Source organism: Tupaia chinensis, unplaced genomic scaffold, assembly GCF_000334495.1.
Source record: "Tupaia chinensis unplaced genomic scaffold, TupChi_1.0 Scaffold000217_1, whole genome shotgun sequence".
In the NCBI taxonomy this organism is placed as follows: domain Eukaryota; kingdom Metazoa; phylum Chordata; class Mammalia; order Scandentia; family Tupaiidae; genus Tupaia; species Tupaia belangeri.
Genome location: NW_006159692.1, coordinates 5,860,367 through 5,884,770, shown reverse-complemented (window position 1 = coordinate 5,884,770; position 24,404 = coordinate 5,860,367). Strand labels below are relative to the sequence as shown.

General features: G+C 40.8%; 1 protein-coding gene across 2 annotated transcripts in view; it reads right to left on the bottom strand.

Moving 5' to 3' along the window:
- PLCE1 (phospholipase C epsilon 1) overlaps nt 1-24,404 on the bottom strand; it is a 318,188-nt gene that overhangs the window by 267,262 nt on the left and 26,522 nt on the right. For both annotated transcript variants that reach the window (XM_006147651.3, XM_014587535.2), the window contains exon 2: nt 15,418-16,959. In XM_006147651.3, the coding sequence (XP_006147713.1) occupies nt 15,418-16,605 (1,188 nt within the window). In that variant the 5' untranslated portion in view covers nt 16,606-16,959. The remainder of the gene's footprint in view (nt 1-15,417; nt 16,960-24,404) is intronic.

The window sequence follows — 24,404 nt, the reverse complement described above, 5'->3', positions numbered from 1 at the left end:
AAAAACCTCTCAAAAAAAAAAAAAACTTCTATAGTTTATAAAGTAACTGAATACTTATGTTACATTCACCTAGACAAGTTGTCACCTGGATTAATTTAATTTCTTTATAATTGGGGCTGCTGTAACTCAACAGATTCCACTGTATAGAGAATATATGAATCCAAGAGAAAAATAAGCTTTCCTGATTGTGTTCCATGTGGCATTACCAGCATTCCCATGTACAGTTTGGTGTGCAGTGTCTTGGGGAAGGGCACCTGGCCAAGGGAGAGGGGGAGGGGGGCTAAATTCCAATTCACCCTCTGGAACAAACTTTGTGCCCATGAGGCTCAGTCTAAACCACAGGTGCATTATGGTTTGTGGGTGCCTCTGAACTGACCATCGACACTGAAGGAACGTGCTGGGCAAGACTCGAAAGCAATGGCCAAGTCTGTGTTCCAGTGTATGTTGTATACAAAACTTGCAAGTTTACATTTGCTTGAAACATTTCTAGAACATTACTTCTCATGTCTAGTCACTTTATAAGATGCTCAATAACACCAGTTCTATCCTTTATGGTCACAAGTCGATAATGACCCAATTAGCAATACCAGGGTATTTGAATGGACAGTTTCTAAAATTTCAATCCAATTCAACGGATGAACATACTTTGCATAATGGCAGCACACATGGGAAATGAGGGCAGCCTTTCAAAGTGAACCCTTGGAAAGCAACAACCCTTATTTAGCTGAGTATGTCCTGAGGTTTACAATAAATCCATTTCATTAGTTTCATACTTCCAAAGCATGGTAGTTACCGAATGTATTTGATAAAAATATAGAAAAACAAAAACTCTGAAGAAAACACTCACTGGGTTTTCTGGGCTTCTCATGTGTTGTCTTTGTAAGGGGACAATGGTTCTTTGCCACCATTATCAAACTATTCATGTTCAGGCTCCTGACTTTTCCAACAACAAATTAGATCTGCCCTGGTTCCCTCACGTTCTCGGTCCTTTCTATTTTGATCAATAGCTATCAAGACCATTCATTCTGGATTTCCTGTGTCAGTCTCCATTTCAAACATCCTGCTCCTGTTTCCTCTGAATCAAAAGTTTCCAACTTTTTATTTGGAAAATATGGTCACCATAATAATGGCATTCCCCTCACAAAAATATCAGGCATGCCAGGGTCATGCCATCATTATGGTGCCCAGATTTGGTTTGTGGCCATTCAAAGAACTGGGTAGTCCACTCAGACCCTGAGACCATTTTTCTCAGTCTCGTTAAGGAGGAAAATAATTAATTTGCTACTAAACAACTTAGAACACGAGTGAACATTTTCCTTATTCTAAAAGAGTTTTTCAAGGCAAAGGAATTGGTATTTGATGGAAGGGTACACAATCTGGAAAAACTGAAGCCATGGGGCTTTCTAGCTGCCAAACTCCCACAGGCTTGCTCTTGAGGTACATTGCACTCACTATTAAAGTGTCACCATGTATAATTCGGTGCTAAAACTTTCTGAAGCTAAGCTATCCAATATGGCCTGCTAAGAAATTGATTCCTTATTCTATTAAAACTGAGGGCTAAGACAAAATTGGTGTCAGTAATACAAGTTATCTAATCTCAAGTTGAAAACGAAGTTACTATTTACTCACACCAACACCATGAAAGAGGAACCAAAGATTCAGGTTTCAGTAACCAAGTTCCACTTGAGGCTTGCAGCCTTTATGAAGGGGACACCAGTGCCTCTGGTTTTGTTTTGCTATATCCACATTAGTCTCGTGTTCTTTTTTCCCCCAGGTTCCTCCCTCTGAATTCTTAGATCATGGAGTAAGAGAAGCACAGTTATATTTGCAGGGAGATTTTTATAACATTTGTCAAGCGCTTGAATCCATGACCAGCTCCAATGATTTCTCCCATCTCGTGACCTGGTGAAGTAGGTGACAACTTCATTTTAATAGAGTGACTATGCAAAGAAATGCTACTGAGTCATGTTTTTCACACTCAGGTCAGTTGGTCAGAGCCCTGGGAGATCACAGAACATTTTAAATTGGAATGGAAAAGTACTAAATTATGTTTCCAGTAGTCTGGGATATTTCAGCAGAATCATGAATAAGCTATAGATTCTGACTCAAATGTGTGCAGTTTGCTTTGGACTTTGTTCTTGTTTACTTTCTTATAAAACTTCTTATAAAACTTCTTAAATGTACTTCTAAATTACAGCAATTCAGTAAAAAAAAAAAAAAAAAAAAAAATCAAACCTTTGGGCTTGGTTTCCTCCCCCTAGCAGGCTGAGTCACAAAAGTAAATCCTAGCCATTTCAATAGCCAACACGCCCCTCACATTAAGAACTAGTATTGTTCCCTTCAGCTCTCATTTCATCCAAAGGTTACACCCAGCTCACATTTACAGAAAGGAAAAGCTCAAAGACTCATCCAGCTCAACATTTGCACATTTAGTAAGAGAACCCAACCTCTGCCAATTTATAAAGGAGAGTTGCATCGGAACCTTCCAGAACTTCTGAATGATTATGAGCATGCACTTTAAACCAAAGGTCCCCAACTCCCAGGCTGATCCATTGGCTTTTGGGCCCCCCCGCCCCTCCTAACCCCAGCTGCACAGCAAGGGGGTGGACAGTGGGCAGGTGAATGAGTAAGGCTTCCTCTGTGTTTGCAGTCACTCCCCGTTGCTTGTATTGCGACTTGGGCTCTACTTCTGTAAGATCAGTGGTGGTATCAGATTATCATGGAAGCATGAACCCTATTGTTATGTGATTATTTCTCTATATATTGCAAAGTGGTAGTGGTGGAAATGGGGTGCATAATAGATGTAGTACACTTGAGTCATCCTGGGAACAATGACCCCTGAAACCCCAACCTGTTTGCAGAGGTGATTGTCTTTCATAGGTGCTGGGAAGTTTGGGGACTGCTGCTTTAGAGAATGTCAGACTTGGGTTCAAATTCTGACACTGGGTGATGATGCTGGTCACATTACTTGTACTGAGTATGAAAAAGGAATATTAATAATACCTGCTGGGCCAGAAGATAGTATGGTTAAGGTTGTCGACGGAAAAAAATAACCAACTGTAAAATTAATAATTAATAAGGTTTATTTCCAAGCCAACTGTGAGTGACCTAGGCCCGGAGAAGAGGCATACATGCCTTTTCTCGGAGTGATCATGTACAGAGGTTCCTTTTATTTGTCTTTGAGATTGACAGACAACATTTAGTGAAAAGATTTTCCATTGGTCTGGCCCAAAAAGGCAGACATGTAGAAGCGGGGGCTTGTAGGTTATAGGTGGGGTCCACAATTCTTAGGTTGGTGATTGGAAGGGGAGATCTGGATATTCCAATTTTTGCCTTGTTGATCTGTACTCAGAAATCACCCCTTTCCAACTGGTAGTGACTTTGTCCAGTGTTACTGGGTGAGGGGTGCTCAGGCAAGTCTCATGTGGTCTGTTGGTCCTCAGTGCAACTCCTGGTCAGCTTGTTCCATTCTTGCTGTGTTGAGAATCTCAAGTTCTTCCCTATGCTTGCTCTTGAAGTTAAAGTCAACACTTGGGACCAGCAGATGGCATAGGGGTTACGTCGCTGGACTCCCATATGGTTGGCCACAGTTTGAGTCCTGGACCTGGTGGCTTCAAACTCACACCGTGTGTGTGTGTGTGTGTGTGTGTGTGTGTGTGTGTGTCCAAAGTCCCAAGAGGAAAATGGATTGCAGAGTGGCCATCTTCCCGCCTCCCCCATCCCGGGGAGAAAGGTGATTTCTCCCTTTCCTTCTCTGTCACTATCATTGGCAAGTGCTCATGCCCTATAGCAAAAACTTAAAAATCCTGACACTAGGTGATGACCCTGTGATGACTCACTACTTGTACTGAGGACAAGTATATAATAATACTTGCCTTGCAAACAGAACGAAAGGAAAGAAAAAAAGACATGGCAGCATCTGTGAAGCTCAGTGACCAACACATGGTAAGTGCCCAGCAAGTGCTTCCTGCTTTACTTCCCCTCATATTTCAGGGCATGGCATTGATAAAGAAGTATCTCAGCTCTGCCCATCCAATACGCCAAGTGACTGGGAGGAGTGACAAGATACACTCCAAATCCAACCTCGAGGAACATACAGGGAGAGATGGAATACACACTTGACTCAAAATCTAGTCTTAGGATTTAAATCAGGAAGCCATAAACTTGTGGGCTTTTTTAATTAAGAGGAAATGTGTAAATTACAATTCATTAAATTACTTTCTGCAGATTTATATACACAGTGTCTGACATACAGCATGTGCTCAAGACATGCCTACCATCATTCTCTTTATACCCACAGGAACTAAAACCGCAGACCCTAAGGTGATCGGCTCATGGTCATACAGTCAATGGCAGAGCTGGACCTAGTACTTTTGAGAAGAGAATGCTGTCCCAGGTCTATTGTTGAGAGCACTAGTATTGGAAGGTTTAAGGGAACTGGGAAAATACCTCCAAAACCTCAATAATGATCTCCCTAACTTAAAACTACAGCACACTCTCCCTACCCCTTTACCATCACCCTTACCCTGACTGCCACTGAGAAATAGAAGCTAGATTCCCTTTGGTCCCTGGGAAACCTCAGACTGGTAAGGATTGAAATCCAGAAGGACAAGAGTAGAGCTCTAGGGTCTTCAGAGGAGGGGGTGCCTTTCCTCACTGGCCCAGTGTAGCACACACAATCTCAGGTGCTCTCTTATAAGCACTGAATGTCTGGAAATGTTCCCAAGGGTTTTTACAGTCAGTAGGAATGGAGAGCTAGAAAAAATGAAGTGCAAGCATGACATTTTTGTCTTTCAGGCCAAGTCTGTGGATGTGACAAGTGAGGATATGTGTGTCCATAGGACCAAAAAAGACTCTTTTTGAATTTCAGTGGAAAATCTTGATTCTGTCCTTAGTATCGTGTGAGGAGTTGGTGCCAAGATCAGAGGGTCCTGGGGAGGAGAGCTCACAAGCCTGCCCTGGGTCTGGGTAAGGAAAGAAGACATTAGGAGAAGGTGGCAACCACCTTTCTTCATTTATAATCCAGGGATTCATTCAAGACATATATATTGAGTACTGACTGAGAAACTCCAGGATGGGGTCCGGGGAAGGAGTGGGGGATGGTAAAGAAGACCACCAAGAAGAAGTGAAGCTAAGCTCCACCCTAAAGGATGCATAGGGGTTAATTGTGTAGAGGGTGGTCTTCTAAGACAGAAGAAAGCAAACTTTTGCTATAAAAGACCAAATAAATATTTCAGTCACTGTATGCATGCCATACAGTCTCTGTTGCACCTACTCAGCCCTACCTGTATACCCTGAAAACAGCTACAGACAAGATGCAAAGGGATGGATGTGGCAGTGTTCCATTAACCTTTATTTATGAACAGTGGAATCTGGACTTTTTATAATTTATTTTTTTAATTAATTATTATTATTTTTTTTTGCTAGAGGGTATGTACACTCACCAGCGAGAGACAGAATGAGGGAGAGAAGTACCCCCATGGGGTATGGTCACTGCAGCAGCCATAATCCCTCCTTCACCATTTCCCCCTCCTTCTGGGATTTCGGACATGCATGCACACAAGCCCAGCATGCTTCTCAAGCCACAGGGTCCTGGACTCAAACTATGTGGTTGGTCATGTGGGGTCCAGCTGCCTTAACCACTAAGCCATGGTGCCGGCCCTGGATTTCATAGTTTTCACATCATAAAATAGTCTTCTTCTTTTGATTTTTTTCAACTCTTTAAAAATGTAGAAGTCATTCTTACATATTCCTAAGAATTTGTATATAGGTGTTCAGTCAAGGCCACTCCTGAAAAGTGATATTCATTTCTAACCCATATAGTAAAACAAGAGAGCCGTCAAGAATTAAAAATTTAAGGAAGCACTCAGGATACACACAGGGTTGGCACTTTTGAGACCCTAAGAATGAGTGTCTCCTTAACATTTGCACCCTGGGCTCATCTCCTACACTGTTCTGGCCCAGCTTGCAGCTGTGCATAATGGGATACAGTACTGTGAAGAGACAGCATCTTCAACTATCAGTGCTAGATACCTCCTTGTAATAATGCACATCTGTGAACTGACAATTTGATTGCCAGCCACTGATCTGGTGTGCGAAATTAGGATAATAAGAAACACAATCTAGGAGCCAGCAGATGGCATGGTGGTTAAGGGCGCTGGACTCCCATATGGCTGATCATGGTTCAAGTCCCAGACCTGATGGCTTGCTTTCTCACTTTCTTTCTCTCTCTCTCTCTTCCTCTATAGTCAAAATAAAATTAATTAATTAATGTTTAAACAAACAAACAAACAAAAAAAGAAACACAATCTGCCAAGCCAAAAGCTTAGGTAGAAAGGGAGGAGGGAGATACAGAAAAGCTAGCAAATTGGAATCTGGGGAGAATGTGGGGAAGGAGATAAAAAAAAAATCTTTTTTTTTTTTTTTGCCATAGGGTGTGTGCACTCACTGGAGAGATACAGAGAGGGAAAATGAGAAATCACCACTCTCCAGTCTCTTCTCAGGATTTTAGGCATGCATGCACGTGCACTCAGCATGATTTTTAGGTCTCCAGTGGGAGTCCAGCACCTTAACTATCATGCCACCTGCTGGCCCCAGTAAAAGTATCTTACTTGAAAGCTGTTGCTGGTAGCGTTAGGTCAGAAAAACAAAGGAACATGTTGAGTAAAGTCTGAAATTATAAGTCTTCTTTGCCACTTTTTTGTTTTTCATTTATTAGATCTATATTTATACCTATATCTGCATCTAAACGTATATGCAAATCATCTCTCTGATAATAAACTTCTATCCAGAATATGTAAAGAACTCAAGGAAACAACTCAATTTTAAAGTGGGCAAAGGATTTGACTAGACATTTCTCCAAATATAAGCAAATGACTAACAGCACATGAAAAGATGTTCAACATCATTAGCCATCAGGAAAATGCAAATCAAAACTACGGGAACTATCATGGCATGCCCACTAGGATGCTATAACCAAAAAGAAAGACAGTAAGAAATGTTGGTCAGGAGGTAGAGAAATCGGAGTCCTTGTGCATTCATTGCTGTGAGGGGATAAATGACACAGCTGCTTTGGAAAAGTCTGCCAATTCAACAGAAGATCAACCATATTGTCACCTTATGAACCAGCAAGTCATAAGAATCGGAAACGTGTCCACATGACAACTTATGCATGAAAGTTCACTGCAGCCATATTCACAATAACCCAAAGTGGAAACCCAATGTCCAACAACTGTTGAACAGAAAAATGAAATGTGGTATAAGAAATGGAATTTTTTTGGTAGCAAAAAATTTTTTTGGTAGTGATGATATGTGCTACAATACAGATAAACCTTGACCCTTAGAAAGATTATGGTCATTTAAGGAAGCCATTTACAAAGCCCACATACTATATAAGTCCATTCACATGAAGTTCAGAACAGAGAAGTCTACGGAGACAGCACATAGATATGTGGTCGCTTATGGAAAGGGGGCTGAAGGGAATGGAGGGTGACAGACAAATAGCTGCTTTTTGAGGTGATGAATGTTCTAACATTGGATATGGTGATGGTCACACATTTCTGTGAACATACCAAACCCACAGAATTGTGTACTTCAAATGAGGAAACTGTATGGCATGTGAATTATATCTCAGTAAGGCTATTTTTCACAAAGAAGAAATGAAAGCTCATCTCTCCTCCAAGATTTGCTATTGTGTTTCAAACGACTTGCTCTCCTTATCCGTGAAAGATGATGTCTTTGTGTGGCTGAAGGCTGAAGTCATCTATTGTTGAGCTTTCTGAGGGTTTGAGGAGTGATGGCCTAAATGAGAGGGAAGGGGCTGGGGTTTAAGAAAGGGAACAGATACTTGAGGTCAGGGGTTTAGATGCCTGAGTTCTGCAGGGCCCGTATTTAACGTGAGGCTCTGAATGAGTCCAGGTCAGCCACCAGAACCAAGAACTCCTGAAAGGGGCTCATGTAGGTGTCAGAGGGGGCTCTTCAGGACCAGCCAATGAACCTAGCACTGCTGTCTGAGAATAGCCATTCAGAGTAGACCCTGCCTGGGCCTCTAGTTAGTCTGGTCATGGGGGTCGGAGGATGCCCTCCCCCCAACACACACACACACACACACACACACACACACACACACACACACACATGCTTGCAATCTTTGTACACTGAATCATCTGCCTGGTGGGACAGAAACCACCCTACCACCCCAGGATGCCTATAAGCCCCGAGGGTCCGCTTCACTTGAATCAGCATCCACGAGGAGGACAATTCTGACTCTGCAGAGGTCACTCCGTGGGTAGCCCCATTCTCTCCCCTGCAACATGTGGGGTGTGGATGAGATTCAGGTCTTATCCCTGACCATGGGTTCCGATTCTTGCCTGGTCGCATATTAACCGTGGGAGGATACCCTCCCCCCCCCCCACACACACACACACACACACACACACACACACACACACACACACACACATGCTTGCAATCCTTGTACACTGAATCATCTGCCTGGTGGGACAGAAACCACCCTACCACCCCAGGATGCCTATAAGCCCCGAGGGTCCGCTTCACTTGAATCAGCATCCACGAGGAGGACAATTCTGACTCTGCAGAGGTCACTCCGTGGGTAGCCCCATTCTCTCCCCTGCAACATGTGGGGTGTGGATGAGATTCAGGTCTTATCCCTGACCATGGGTTCCGATTCTTGCCTGGTCGCATATTAACCGAAGCCCATTCTAAGGGACAGCATGTCTCTAGCTGCTAATTCCCACTGTGCAGGATGTCTGAGGGAAAGGAAAACATACAATCCTAATGCTGATACGGCCAGAGGCACCATAAGACCAGCAATGGCCATGAATGCATTCACCTCGAAGCAGGGTCCAAAGTCAGGGTTTTTCATTTATCCCTTACCAAATGCAGGCAAAGAGCTGGCGTTACTACATCGACGTGGAAGTAAATCTGTCCTGTACTGGCTCAGTGCAGCCAGCAAGGGAAGCAGTCCAACCATCTCAGGGCTGGCCTCTGACGGCCCATCACTTTTTCCACTGATGCACTCGATGTGACTAAACTACTCGGGGGCTGAGTGGGAGCTGGATTCCCTTTCACTGTGCTTAGCAGGAAGGGGTCAGTCTCATCCCATACCCATGTTGTGAACCCAGCATAACCTTAGCAATGGAAGAGGCGGCCTGGCATGTGACCAGGCATAGGCTTCAGCTTAGCCTAAGTACACTACCCCCCACCAAAACTGGGATTATTTCAAGGTCCAATTTGTATGTAAGCTCCAAGGCAACCAGATTTCCAGCCAGAAAACAAAACATGTTGTTATCTCAGCAGCCATCTCTGCCAACCTGGAACGGCAGGGCTTAGTACATATTTGATCATCCTTAGAAGTTATACCTTAGGAGATGAATTTATTGTTGGTTGGTCTTTTATATAGAGCAGACATAGTCTCTGCCCTATGGTTCAGCTCAATTTGGAAAAGACAAAATACAAATTCGTATATACCAACAAAGGTATTTTGGTTAAACACTCAAAAATGATCATTGCCTCTAACATTTAATTTTTTGTGCTTGAGAGTAAAGTAAGAAGCAGAAAGACATGTTTTATCTGTCTTTATTCATAACAGAGAGCGTGTACATGAGAGGAAGAGAGGGTGCCCTCTGGGGAGTCTGGTCATGTCAAGATCCCCTTCTTCCAGCCCTCCAGCCTGTGAGAGTTTGGGCACTCACACGTATGCCTGGAGTGTTTCAGGCTGACGGGGCAGGAGATCTGGATCATAGTTACCATCTGGGGTCTGGTTTCTCTGGAGCAATGCACTGCCATTGCCCATGGGGCTGGCCCATAAGACACACTTTAGAAAGTAGAAAGCAACAATATAGAAGCTAGTTTTGAGTCTTTCGCTCTTTTTTCTCCCCTAATTGCCAGAGAGCATGTGCACTCACCAGAGAGAGACACACACAGGGAGGGAGGGGGTGACAGCATTCCCTAATAATGCATGGCTATGCCACCATCTCTTCTGCATTATCCCTTCCTGTTGGAGTATGGGGCCCACACATATGTGCCTGGAGTGTTTTTCGAGTTGCTGGGGCTGGGATATGAACCACAGACAGACACACAGGATCCAAGTCCCTTAATCACAAGGCTAAGGGGCCTTATGTTTTTTTGTTTTAAAATTTTTATTTTTTTCCTGTATTTTGTTCTTTGTTTCATATAAAAATTTTGTTTTCTATGTTGCCATACATAATCCTGTATAGCAAATGGTCTTAGGGACCAAGGAAAGAAAATAAATGAAGTGATAACATGGAAGCTGGGGCATTTTTGTCCTAGCAACCCTGGCTTCTCTTGATTTCCACCAGTCAGTGCACCTGGAACTCAGGTTGAAGGGGCCATGCTAACAGGCAGAAGTAAGACCTTTTGTCCTTCACACTCAAGCTTTAATTCCAGGTATCTCAAAGGGAGAGAACTGTGGAAAAAGAAAAGCACCCTTAACCAAACTTTAACCTGGAGACTTCGGCCTCTTGCCAAAATATCCCATCTTCTTGAGCGAACAAATTGAGAGAAGGAGAGAGGGAGTATGACTGTAACTGGATAAGGGGCAGGGTTTTAATTATTTACAACAGGAGGAGAAGGATACCAATGCCCTTAGTCAGTCAGAAGCATTAATCTTCATTAATGTCTTCCATTCAAGCCCATTTTTCTCTACACAGCTGTGCAAATATAAATTAATTAGGTTGCTCTGAGCAAGGCATCCAAGAAAATAACTTAAAAACTTGAGGCCATGGAATTAATCAGATAAAGAACACATTTGTTAAACTCATGGGATTGTTTAGGCTACTCCATCATAGACTGAGAGTGGTGCAGTCAGATTTGTACCACTGTGAATGTCCCCGAGTGAGATGCCACTGAAGAACAGAATGAGGTGGGAATGTGTTCACGACAAGGCCTGCACATTTATGATCAGGACACCTGTAGCACACAGTCCTTGTCAGCCCTCGGAGGGTAGTATTTCATTTCATGTCCACAATGATACCACTGCTCTTAGTTTATGTATAAGGTAACTATATAAAGATAAAGAGTTCAAACAACTTACCACAGTTGACAAGGGCAGTCGTCAGTCATAATCAGGGTCATAATTTGAATGGAAGTCGACTGACTTCAGAGATCATGTTTCTAATCATGACATGGTCCTTCTTTCCCAGGTATATGGCACTGTGCTTGCATTATGGATCATATAAAAAGGTCGGGACTATTTCTGATTAGGGAACCAAGATAAACACCATGTACTAATCGGAAAACAGGAACAGGAACATACCACGAGGGTCCACATCTTTTAATTCAAAGAAGCAATTCATAGAAGCTGGGGGAGAGTGATTATAATTCATCTGTGCAACTTTTGTGAAGGATTTCCACCAGATTCTAAAGAAAAAAAGCAAGATAGTATAGAGAACACCATACTACGAAAAGCTTTGATCTTTTCCTCCATGGTGTGGTTTGAAGGACTTTAAGAAATCCCCCATAAGAAAGGATAAGACAGCAAACTTGTCCCTCAGTTGTACCTCAAGGGTTAATAAAAATGCCAATGGCCTCCGGAGCCTGGTTAGAAAGGAGAGGGCAAAAGGTCCTAGAGTCTATTCTGACAGGGGTGTGGTACCTCCTCCCAGCCTCTGGAGGCTAACCAGCAGGGAGGAGACCAAATGCATCATCTCTTTGATTCTTTTCATGGGAAATGAACCATCCCAGGGCCTCTGACTGACTGAAAAAGACAGGTTTGAGTTAGGAAGCGGTGAGCATGCCCAGAGAGCAGCAGTGCTGCAGAAAGGGAAGGTGGAAGGAAGCAGGGCACGTCAGGCCGCCTTCTGACATTTACGGGTCCACAACGGTCACAGGGGAATGACGATAAAGCTTCTGAAGCACCTATTTCCATTCACTTTGCTGTATTTGCATTTTTGTTGTGCTTTCACTGTTGAAGATCCATGATTATAAAAAACCAATGCATTTTTAAGGGGAGGGGGAAGAGCTATGTTGCTCTCGATGGCAATTTCAAGCTATGAAGGTTCTGGACTAGTCATCAGAGTGCCGAGTAGGACAGGCAGCCAGGCACGAGCTCCTCTCCTTGACTCAGGTTTCATGTGGAATCAGGTAAAGAGACACATAAATCCACAGACACTGGCTGAGGACAGAGATGAGCTCACTGGCTGTCACTTTTCAGGCAGGATTCCAGGTCAGCCCTAACATTCCCAGGATGCTGTATTTGCATCTTTGTTGTGCTTTCACTGTTGAAGATCCATGATTATAAAAAAACCAATGCATTTTTAAGGGGAGGGGGAAGAGCTATGTTGCTCTCGATGGCAATTTCAAGCTATGAAGGTTCTGGACTAGTCATCAGAGTGCCGAGTAGGACAGGCAGCCAGGCAAGAGCTCCTCTCCTTGACTCAGGTTTCATGTGGAATCAGGTAAAGAGACACATAAATCCACAGACACTGGCTGAGGACAGAGATGAGCTCACTGGCTGTCACTTTTCAGGCAGGATTCCAGGTCAGCCCTAACATTCCCAGGAGCCCAACAAGTGTCAGGGACTTTAGGGCAGAGTGAATGTTCCCAAAATATCCTGATCAAAAGGCAAAGAGCTCAGTTTAAGCTCCTAGCTAATGGTTCTCAACTGTATAGAATGTCCTGGGGAACTCAAAAAAAAAAAAAAATTCACTCTGTGCCCTACCCCAGCGATTCTGATTCAAAGGGTCTGGCTTGAGAGCAAGACATGGGCTGGAACACACAACCAGGGTTAGAATCAGCAGATCTAACACGGCTGAGTCTGCGATAGCACAAACATCAGGGAGTGGGACCACTCAGACAATAGCTTATCCCAAATTTTAGTTCCTACTGGATTTTGAGAAACCACCTAAGAGTGTGAGCTGCCTGGATTGCAATGCTAGCTGTACCTCTTATCAGCTAAGTGACCTTGGACAACATCCGTGACTTCCCAGAGACTCGATTTTCTTGACAATACAATGGGTTAATAATCTCTCAATATCATAGAGTAGTTGAGATGACTGATGACAATGAAATGTAAATTCTTTAGCTCACTGTCTGGCAGAAGTGAAATGCTCAGCAAATGTTAGCTACCAAGACTGAGGATGATTATGATGATAATGATGAAAGTAAAAACATGGCAGCTGTATTTCAATAAAAAGGGTGCTTTTCCAGAGTGGGTGTTTTTAAAAGAACTGTTGTAAGAGCCTGTGAAGAACTGGACTGTGAGAGTTCTAGAAGCAGTTCTACATGGGGGATGGCTGAGAGAACCAAGAGTGTTTATTTAGCCAGTGAGGAGATACATGTGTTATCCTTAGATGGAAAGATCAGGCCCAAGAGCAGGTGGCCTGATCATGTGTATTTCTAAAACAGGATTCTTAACATAAGAATGGGGTCTATTGATAGAATTCAGAGAACCTGGGGCCTAGCTCCAGAGCTTGGTGATTAAGGGTGCCAGATCTCACGTGGCCAACTGGGTTTGAGTCCCAGCCCCAACAGCTTGAAAAACATGCTGGGCGTGTGTGCCTGGCTGCCCCAAATCCCTACAGGATAGAGAAATGAAGGAGAAAGGACTGAAGCGTGACCATGTATCACTGTGGGTGCTTTTTCCTTCTCCTTCTGTTTCTCTTTTTATCTCTTACAAATGCACACCCTCTGGCAAACTATAAAAAAGACAAAAAAAAAAAAAAAAAAAAAAAAAAAAAAAAAAGAACCCAGAGGACCTGAAAATTCAGACTGGGAAAAAAAAAATCAATATTTATTTCCATTAATCTCAAATAGAAATTTAGCATTTCCTTCAATTATGGACACGGGCAATGAAGCTCAGTAGCAGCAGCAGTAACTGATCTTGTCACCAGTGGAAACCACAGATATTCCCTCTGGCAAAAAAAAAAAAAAAAAAAAAAAAAAAAAAAAAAAAAAAAAGAACCCAGAGGACCTGAAAATTCAGACTGGGAAAAAAAAAATCAATATTTATTTCCATTAATCTCAAATAGAAATTTAGCATTTCCTTCAATTATGGACACGGGCAATGAAGCTCAGTAGCAGCAGCAGTAACTGATCTTGTCACCAGTGGAAACCACAGATATTTCCATAGCATATTACATGTGAGTTGGATATCTAAAATATCTTTTTGATATCTGGGGTGATAAACTGCTGTAATTTTGCCCAGGGGTTTCTCAGGATGTGAAATTTACAGTGCTAAAATCAAGGAGGTCAGAGCCAAAGCAACGGCAACAGCAGTAATGAAGGCTCTGTAATGCTGAACCCATAGGACAAGTTCTGGGTTTGCATCCCTGTACGTGCCAGGTGCATGCTCACATGCCTGTGATCCAGTATGGCTAAGGTTGAAGGTGGACTGTGGCAGGAAGGTCCAGGTAGAAGCATCTCTTTCTCTCTCTTTCTCACCCCCTTCACTTTCTCTCTCACAGAAAAAATCATTTGTTACTTACATCCATCCCTACTTTGAAATGATGGTAGCTATCATAGCATTAGATAGCATTACTAAGTGTGTTAATAAAGAAGCACCTAAATTGTCATACTACAATTTTTAAATCTTTGGTAAACATTTATCAACATAATTTGGCCTTTATTATTCATTCTCTTTCATTTGATGCATTTGAAAGTGTTATTCTGAGGTCATAGGTTTCATCGATTTGCCAAAGGACCATGGCACAAAAAATGTTTAAGAGGAAAGAAACTGGGACCACTGGATGGAAAACATAAAAATTAGATTTAAGTTCTTTTAGGTCTAGAAATCTAAAAACAACAATGAACTACATGATAGAAGAGGATCCAGAGACTTACCTCTGAAGGATACAACTAGATAACCAATAGATGGAGCACGTTTGTATTACCGGGAAATCTTCCTAATTCCTCCACTCCTGATGATGTATGTACAATCTGTGTACTTTGTTTCTTAGTTATATTGTTTCAAGCCAACAATGTTTACAAGTATCCATTGGATAACTATCTAAAACATACTTACTATAGTACCTTTTTTTTCATACCTACAGATGCTTCTAAAAATTATAATGTAAAAGATTTTTAAAATTTCTATGAGTTAAGACAATGCAAATTTAGAATGTAAAAAGATCATGTTATGGGCAAGCTCTGTAGCACAGCAGTTAGGTGTTGTGCAAAGAAAACTGGATACCACATGGCTACCAGAGTTAGAGTCCTAGGCCCAGCTCTTACACACCAGATGTATACATGTGCTCAAGATCCTGATCAGATAAAGAATTGGAGGAAAAAAGATAGTGCTATGACCAGACTTACATGATCAGATTGAAGAGTGCTTTTTCTGCTCTCTCTCTCTGTCTCTAATGAACTCACATACCCTCTGGCATTAAAAAAAAAAAAATCAAGTTTAAAGAAATGATGAGGAGAAACTTGAACTCTTACCAGATACCATGGGGCTTCTGACAGATGTTGGCTCCTGCCTTGCCTAGGCTCCATCACTTTACCAGGCAGGAAGAGGCCATTTCTCTTCTGATCAATGTAACTCCAAGCAACCAGCCCAATGTGGCCAGAAGGCAGAGTTCTCATGATTGCTCTTGTGCCAGTATACACAGATTTCTTAACTTCCCTGTCATTTTTACAAAATCTCCTGACTAACAAAGTGGACCGTTCCTTTTTGCTTTTTAAAAAATCCTCTTCTACATCTTCACAGTTATCAGGGAAATCCTCAAAATGGCTCAAAAAGGTCTTGGCAGGTGGACTGTCAGAAAAATCCTCCCTGCAAAAGCTATCACTTGAACATACCATGTCAACATTCTGGCAGGAGCCTTCGAAGCACAAGTACTGATCATTCAACGAGTCACAATGGTCACACTGTAGCTGCCCATTCTCATTATCACAGTTTGTTGCCAATTCCATCAGTCTACAAGTGTATGCCAAGTAAGTTTCCTTTGGCTCCCCCTCAATGCCAGGAAGCTGTACACAATTTCCACAATCATCCAAAATTAAGTTTTCCGATAGGGTACAGAAAGTGTCTGATGTTCTTCTGTCAACTTGATAATGAAAATGAAATACTGCCACATTACTGTCAGGATGTGTGCTGCTGGTGTCTACGATGGCTGATTGACTTCCTAAAGGACTAATGTCCATGGGAGATCCATCTATTTCCAGTTGAATTCCAGGGAACACCCTTTTTTCCAGTGGAGAAGGAATTCCAGTTTCCAAACAAGGGCCTTCCTCTGTGACAGAGTCACATGTTCTGTAAAACTGGCTCTGAAGACAGCCAGGCTGATGGTTTCTCAATGTGCTGTTGCAGTTAATGTTAAGGTTTTTCACAGGATCTGGCATGCTTTTCTCCCAGCACTTTTCATTACTGTTCTCATCACTTACTATGTTTTCCTTTACTATTGTGAGAACCTTGGGCAAATTGCTTCCAGAAGATTCTCCTTTACATTTGCTCAGTTGAGAGATGGTATGAGAAGTTTTCCCACTCTGGCTGACAGTATGTGCCTTTGGAATAGTGATTTCTGAAACTTTTTCACGACTTTCACCTGCAGCTGACTGAGCAGACACATCCACTTTTCTCTGACTCACAGGTGTGAGAACAGAAGCTGCCATTTCTTCAGAAGTCATCTTGACCAACTCCCAGGTTTCAGTGATTGCTCTGTCTTTCTTCCCTGGTGATCATGTCAAGATTTTTACAAAGTGATCATTAAAATAATCTCAGATGCAACAGATCCTTTTGAGAAACAAAATTACTATTTCTTTCATTGAGGTGTGTTGAAAGTCATTACACCTTCCCAGTTATGACTTTCTATTATAAATAAATTTGTCTAGACCAGGATTTTAGGGTGGTAGATAAATTTTCCTTCAGCTGTTATTTTAAGCGAAAATTTTGAAGACTTTTATTCAGGATTACATTCTGCAACTCTGATCCATTATAGATTTGTAATGATTTCAAAATCCAGTTTTAATGTTTCCTGTTTCCTGTAAGAAAAAATAAATAATGTCAAACACTGTGGCACTAAACAAATTTTTAAAAAATGAGATCATAATGTTAAGCTAATACAAAATATAGAACAACTTTGTGGAAGAAGTTTTGCAAACAGAAGTTAGTTTTATTATTTTAAGAATTTATTTTTCTGATTTAACATTTTATAACTTTTGCTTTCAGCCAAAATGGAATAACAAAGACCAGATTTATCCTCCCACCTTAAATAAAAAATTCAGTGAAAAAATTGTTTTACAGACATTGATCAACACAAAACAGTTATCTCTAAAAGAAAATAAAAAAGAGGTGTCCCCTTATAAATGTCCTAGCTTATTTCTGAGAATTTATAGGCTTAAGGGCAGAGAAGGGTAATTCAGATAGAATTCAACAGTATGCCTGAGTAAAAGAGAAAAAGTTGAGACTTCAGGAACACCATAGAAACTAGAGAAATAAGCCACATTAAGTAAAGAGGAATAAAGATAAGAATGGCAGCAGATTTTTCTTTAGAAACAATACAAGTTGAAAGAGAGTGGAGCAAATCTTTAAAGTGTTGGGAAAAAAATATTGTTGACTTAGAATTCTATACCCAGCAAAAATGTCTTCAGCAAATCAAACTGAAGTAAAACTTTTTCGGATATGAAAAGCTGAAATAATTCATCACTAGGAGACCTCACTACAAAAAATGGTAACAGAAGTCCTTTAGGCAGAAAGAAAATGATACCAGTTAGAAATGTGCATTAACATAAAGGAATAAAGAGCTCAAAAATGTTAAATATATAGTAATTAATACAAATAAATTCTGTTATTCACATATGAAAGATTAGAAACCAAGGCATAAAAAAGCTAAAGCAATTGCCAAGATCATCCTGCTGGAAAATGATGGAGAAAGGAGTCAAACCCAAGAAGCCTAACTCCAGAACCTACTCTCTTAATCTTAGATTATGTTGCTTTCTTTTCTATGTAGTCTGAAACACATAGGTTTGGGTTTCTGATGTTCTATAGTTACAAAGACCCATGGCTGCTAGGAGCATTTGGGTTTTTCTCTGGAAGGCTGAAGACTGAAGCAATGGTCTTGGTTTTACATCCAGCTATAATAAAAAATGAGCAACATCACAAGGAGCTGACTCCCTGGAGCACTAGACTGGGCTCCATTGCAGGCCATCCCTTTATTCAACAAACATATATTGACTAAAAATCAAATATGGCAGAAATATTCCCTCACTTTCTTTGGAAGCTAATAAATGACCACTCAAGTTACAGTGCAAATAGAGTTGAAATCTACATTAACACAGAGCTACAACATCTCAATGGGATGAGGTGGAAGTGGTTTCTAGGAAATATTTCCTGGGGAAAATGGCAACTGAGCAGAGTTTTGAAAGACAGTAGAAATTAGCTAAAAAGGTGAGTGGACTTTTCAGTGAAGAGCAAATATGGAAGTTCATAAAGAGAAACAGCCAGACATTGGTTCTGGCACCTCCAGCAAATATTTTAACCACTCTGGGGTTTGAGTTCCTCTTCTGCAAAACAGAAATAAAATCACCTAATCCATAATGTTGGGAAGAAAATGCTTTGAAAACCAAAAATTCCATGCAATGTTTGTTATTCTGTTATTCTATTCTATGGCTTGTAAATATCTTACTGAGAGAGGATAACCAAGGCACAGGAGCTTTGTTGTATTAGTGACATGGTGTGGAGTCTACTTTTCCAGATACACACTCTCCTTACCAAGACCATTCAAATTTTAATTTCAGTTCTACAGCTGGGATCAACTCTCTGAATTTCAGTTGCATGAACAAGAGTTGGTTAAATTATCATTGTTAAATTATACTAGGTCATCAGGAAAGTCATGATGCACCTTTTTTTTTTTTTTTTTTTTTGAAGAGAGGTTTTTGCTATAGGGCATGTGCACTTGCTGGAAAGATAGAAAGAGACAGAGAAACAGAAAGAGAGAAATCATCCCCTAGAGGGGATGACCATGCCACAATCCCTTCTCTGTTCTTCTCTTGGGATCTTGAGCAAGAATATACATGCACCCAGCATGAGTTTTAAGCCACCAGGTCCAGGACTCAAACTATAGTCGACTACGTGGGAGTCCAGTGATGTAACCATTATGCCATCTGCTGGTCCCCATGATGCATTTTTGCATAGAAAAATATGTCATGACTTTTCTGACAACACAATACTTAAACACATATTTTATATGTCAGCAGGGGCTGGCCCATCAAGAGATTTTAAGTTTCTACCTACCAGTCCTGGACAGCCTTGAGTATGTTTAAGGGAAACTGATTGGGTTGAGTTAGGGTTAAAGTTATAGTGTGCATTAGATGATTGGTTAAGTAAAGCCTGAAGCACTACATGAAGACCATACTCTTAACAAGTTTGAAGAAGAAAGAAATGAAAAGAGGATTCTTCTTTTCTTAATGTGTATAGGTTTCTGGAGAGATTGAAGGGCTAGCTGAGAGAAATCAAAGGTTGTATAGGCAGAATAAGAGAAGACTTGTCAAGCTAGCATGTCTATGCTAGAGTTGCACTGTGATAGATAATACGATTAGGAAAATAACTGACCAGGAAGCAAAGCTACGAAGATAAAGGAGGTGTTAGAATTCTAGCAAAAGCAGTAAGACAAGAAAAAGAAATAAAAGGCAAAAGAAGAATTAGCAGTGACATAGAATAAGTTTTCAGCTTCAAGATAGGGGGATATCAATAAGGAATAACCCTGTTGATGGGTTTTCATGTGCTAAATCAGGGATTGGCAAACTGCAGCCTAAGGTCCAGATCTAGATTTCCATCTGTTTTTCTAAATAAAATGTTACTAGAACAGAGTCAAGTCTATTTATTTATGCCATATTCATGGCTGCTTTTGCCATTTAATTAAAGAGTTAAGAAATTATGACAGAACCCAGGCTCATATAAGCAAAAATAAAGAACCATCCAGTTCTTTATAGAAAAAATATGACAACTAGTGATCTAGATAAATGATGAATTAATGAAATGCCTATTTGGAGCAAGAACACTAAGTGGCTTTATAGCTGTCTTCATTTATGTGAAAAATTGGAATGAGAAAATTGGTTTGTTTCAAAAGGTATGATCAGGATCAAGACATAAGAATTATTGTGGAGGTAAGTTTTGCTTAGTCTGAGAGAGAATTCCCTAACTTTTAGAGCTGTTCAAAAAAGGGCAAGCTATCTTGGCAGATGGTAATAGAAAGATTTAAACACAGACATATTATTCAGCATCAGGAGTATTCAATATATGTTAGCAAATTAATAGAGTGAGTGGGTGACTGTCTATGAAGCTTAGTTACAAAAAACAGTGGCTAATACTTAACTGAAAATGTACCATGTGTCAGGCATGTTTTAAATGCAGTACATATAATCTCATTTAATCTTTTTTTTAAGAGAGATTTTTTTGCTATAGGATGCATGTGCTCACTGGAGAAATAGAGAAAGACAGAGAGACAGAAAACAAGAAATCATCCCCAGGGGGAAGGGGGGATGGCTACGCCACAATCTCTTCTCCAGTCTCCTCTCAGGATTTTGGGCATCCACGCACATGTGTCCAGCATGAGTTTCAGGTGGCTGTGTCTGAAACTCAAACTGCGATTGATCACATGTGAGTCCAGTGACGTAACCATTATGCCATCTGCTGGTGCCAATCTCATTTAATGTTTATAATAGCAATATTAGCGGGGTGGCAGAGACTATTAATAGTGCCCCCAAATCTATTCTCATTTTCTTCAGTAATAGAACCTTTAATTTTAGCCAGAAATATGACCCCTTTATTAGACTCCCTTAAATTTAGATGTGGCCATGGTATTAAGAAGCAGCTAATTAGATACAAGCAAAAATGGTTTGAAACTTCTGGGAAGTGTGCTTGTAGGGAGAAAGTATACTCTTCTACATTCTGTTCGTCATGAAGAAAGGTGTGACAGTTGGATCTGTGGCAGCTATCTTGGATTGTGAAGTAAACATGATAATGACTGTCTTAATAGCAAAGACATAAGAAAGAAGCCTGGGTATCTGTGTCCTGTATTTGGAGGAGAAAAAAATAAAATTGTATCTTGTTTAGATCATCACTATCCTAGATTTTCTGTCAAATCTTTTCTTAGCTAATAAAGATGGATACTACTATCATCCCTGTTTTATTGATGAACCTCCAAGTATTTGCAGGACTTATCTAAATATACAGAGATATGATTTTTTGGGGGGAGGGCAGAGGTTTTTTTGCTATGGGGTGCATGTGCTCGCCAGAATGACAGAGAGAGACAGAGAGACTGTCTTCATTTATGTGAAAAATTGGAATGAGAAAATTGGTTTGTTTCAAAAGGTATGATCAGGATCAAGACATAAGAATTATTGTGGAGGTAAGTTTTGCTTAGTCTGAGAGAGAATTCCCTAACTTTTAGAGCTGTTCAAAAAAGGGCAAGCTATCTTGGCAGATGGTAATAGAAAGATTTAAACACAGACATATTATTCAGCATCAGGAGTATTCAATATATGTTAGCAAATTAATAGAGTGAGTGGGTGACTGTCTATGAAGCTTAGTTACAAAAAACAGTGGCTAATACTTAACTGAAAATGTACCATGTGTCAGGCATGTTTTAAATGCAGTACATATAATCTCATTTAATCTTTTTTTTAAGAGAGATTTTTTTGCTATAGGATGCATGTGCTCACTGGAGAAATAGAGAAAGACAGAGAGACAGAAAACAAGAAATCATCCCCAGGGGGAAGGGGGGATGGCTACGCCACAATCTCTTCTCCAGTCTCCTCTCAGGATTTTGGGCATCCACGCACATGTGTCCAGCATGAGTTTCAGGTGGCTGTGTCTGAAACTCAAACTGCGATTGATCACATGTGAGTCCAGTGACGTAACCATTATGCCATCTGCTGGTGCCAATCTCATTTAATGTTTATAATAGCAATATTAGCGGGGTGGCAGAGACTATTAATAGTGCCCCCAAATCTATTCTCATTTTCTTCAGTAATAGAACCTTTAATTTTAGCCAGAAATATGACCCCTTTATTAGACTCCCTTAAATTTAGATGTGGCCATGGTATTAAGAAGCAGCTAATTAGATACAAGCAAAAATGGTTTGAAACTTCTGGGAAGTGTGCTTGTAGGGAGAAAGTATACTCTTCTACATTCTGTTCGTCATGAAGAAAGGTGTGACAGTTGGATCTGTGGCAGCTATCTTGGATTGTGAAGTAAACATGATAATGACTGTCTTAATAGCAAAGACATAAGAAAGAAGCCTGGGTATCTGTGTCCTGTATTTGGAGGAGAAAAAAATAAAATTGTATCTTGTTTAGATCATCACTATCCTAGATTTTCTGTCAAATCTTTTCTTAGCTAATAAAGATGGATACTACTATCATCCCTGTTTTATTGATGAACCTCCAAGTATTTGCAGGACTTATCTAAATATACAGAGATATGATTTTTTGGGGGGAGGGCAGAGGTTTTTTTGCTATGGGGTGCATGTGCTCGCCAGAATGACAGAGAGAGACAGAGAGACCGAAAGCAAGAAATCATCCGCCAGGAGAGTGGCCATGCCACAATCCCTTCTCCTCCATTCTCCTCTCGGGATCTTGGGCACATGCACACACACACCTAGCGTGAATTTAAGCCTCCAGGTCTGGGACTTGAGCTGCAGTCAATTACATGGGAGTCCAGCAACATAGACATTATGCCATCTGCTGGTCCCAAGATATGGTTTAATAAGAAAGCGCTATAGAAAATTCCTGCATTTGTGGGGTAGTTATATTCAATCATTCCAAGGATGTTTCTAATTTTATTCTAAATCAAACAGAAGCTTATTTATCATAAAAATAGTTAAGTCAGAAAAATATTAAGTAGGAGCAATTGTCTTTTCTTATTGTATGTATTGGAAGAAAGTAGATCTTAATGACAATAACAAAAACTAATTTCTCTGACAACTGTGACAACTGTCAAGTATTTATCGAGCACCTGTTATATCCATAGAGTTCAGAGGGAAAGATGGTTATGGACCAGGAGACCATCACAGCTCCATACAGGAATATTTGAGCTGAGACTGGACAGTGAGGTAGTGATTACTTGTACCCCTGGAGAGAAAGACAGACTTTGGGTAGTGAGTACAACATAGTGAAAGATGAGGACAACTACACAATGCACAGCTAGGAAAATCATGTAAAGTTCTTAGGAGAACATTTCATCCAATCAAAGAAAGTAAAAGTTGCTCAGTAAATTCACCATCATGGAAAAGAAATACTAAGGTAACTGTCAAAGCTGGTAAGAAAAATTAATAGTCCTATCTGCATCCTTTAAATTTAAAGAGTTTTATAGTGTCCCACTGAGTATTTGTGTATGACAGATGACCAGTCATGAGATAACGTCTTACTCAATGCATTCTCTTCTCTGCAAAGAGATTAAAGAAAACATTTACCTTCACAATCCTTTCCTCCCTTTCCCTAATAGCAAGCACATAGTGTTCACGGGTGTAAGTGTGTGCACACACCCACACATAAACTGTCCTCAACACGAGTCAGCCTTCACTTTTTCTTCTCATGCTCCACTCCCTCCTGACCTCCTTTCTCTGAACTATGATGGAAATTCCATAACTCAAAGCTTTTAAACATTCCCCAAAGGCACTGGTGTACTCATCTGGGTCCTTTTCCAAGTCCACAAAGACTTAGCCTTTCATGACTTCAACTCTCTATTTAAAAAGTTTCAGAGTTCAGGACACAAGGTTTTAGACATATAAAACCCTTATCTTTCTACTCCATGTATATTAGATATCAGGAGTTGACTGATATGTAGATGAGAGGGCTACACAATATTTTTGAACTAATACACTGATAAGGCTGCCAATAGAGTAAAATGGAGGATCACAAAAAGTTTGTCCAGGGTCGGCAGGGGGCATGGAGGTTAGGGTGCTGGATCCCACATGGTCAACTGCACAGTTCAAGTCCCAGATCAGGTGGCTTGAAAAGCATGTTGGGCATGTGTGAGTACATGCCCAAAATCCCAAGAGGAGGCTGGAGGAGGATCGTGGCATGGCCATCCCCCACTCTGGGGTGATTCTGTCTCTCTCTCTGCTGAGTGCGCACATCCTATAGAAAAAAAAAAGTCTGTCTATAACATACTAATTCTCAACTGTAAAACACAAGGAAAGGAAATCTTCCCTGTAAATGCAGTCTCCAGTCAGCTTGCAAGCCATCCCATCTCTTCCAGAAAAATGGGTCATAGACATTGGTAGAACCTAACTTTAAGCCCAGAGTGGAAGGCTTAAAGTTGTGATGCTCATAGGTCTCCCTCTCCTTTGTTGTAGTCAAATAAAGCCAAGTGTGTCACATGCACACACATGTACACCCAGATGCATATCCTAGATGAGTCTCCAAAGAGATGAAAAGAGAGAAAAGTAGGCAGTGGCAAATTTTGGATGGTCTTAGACCCTTCC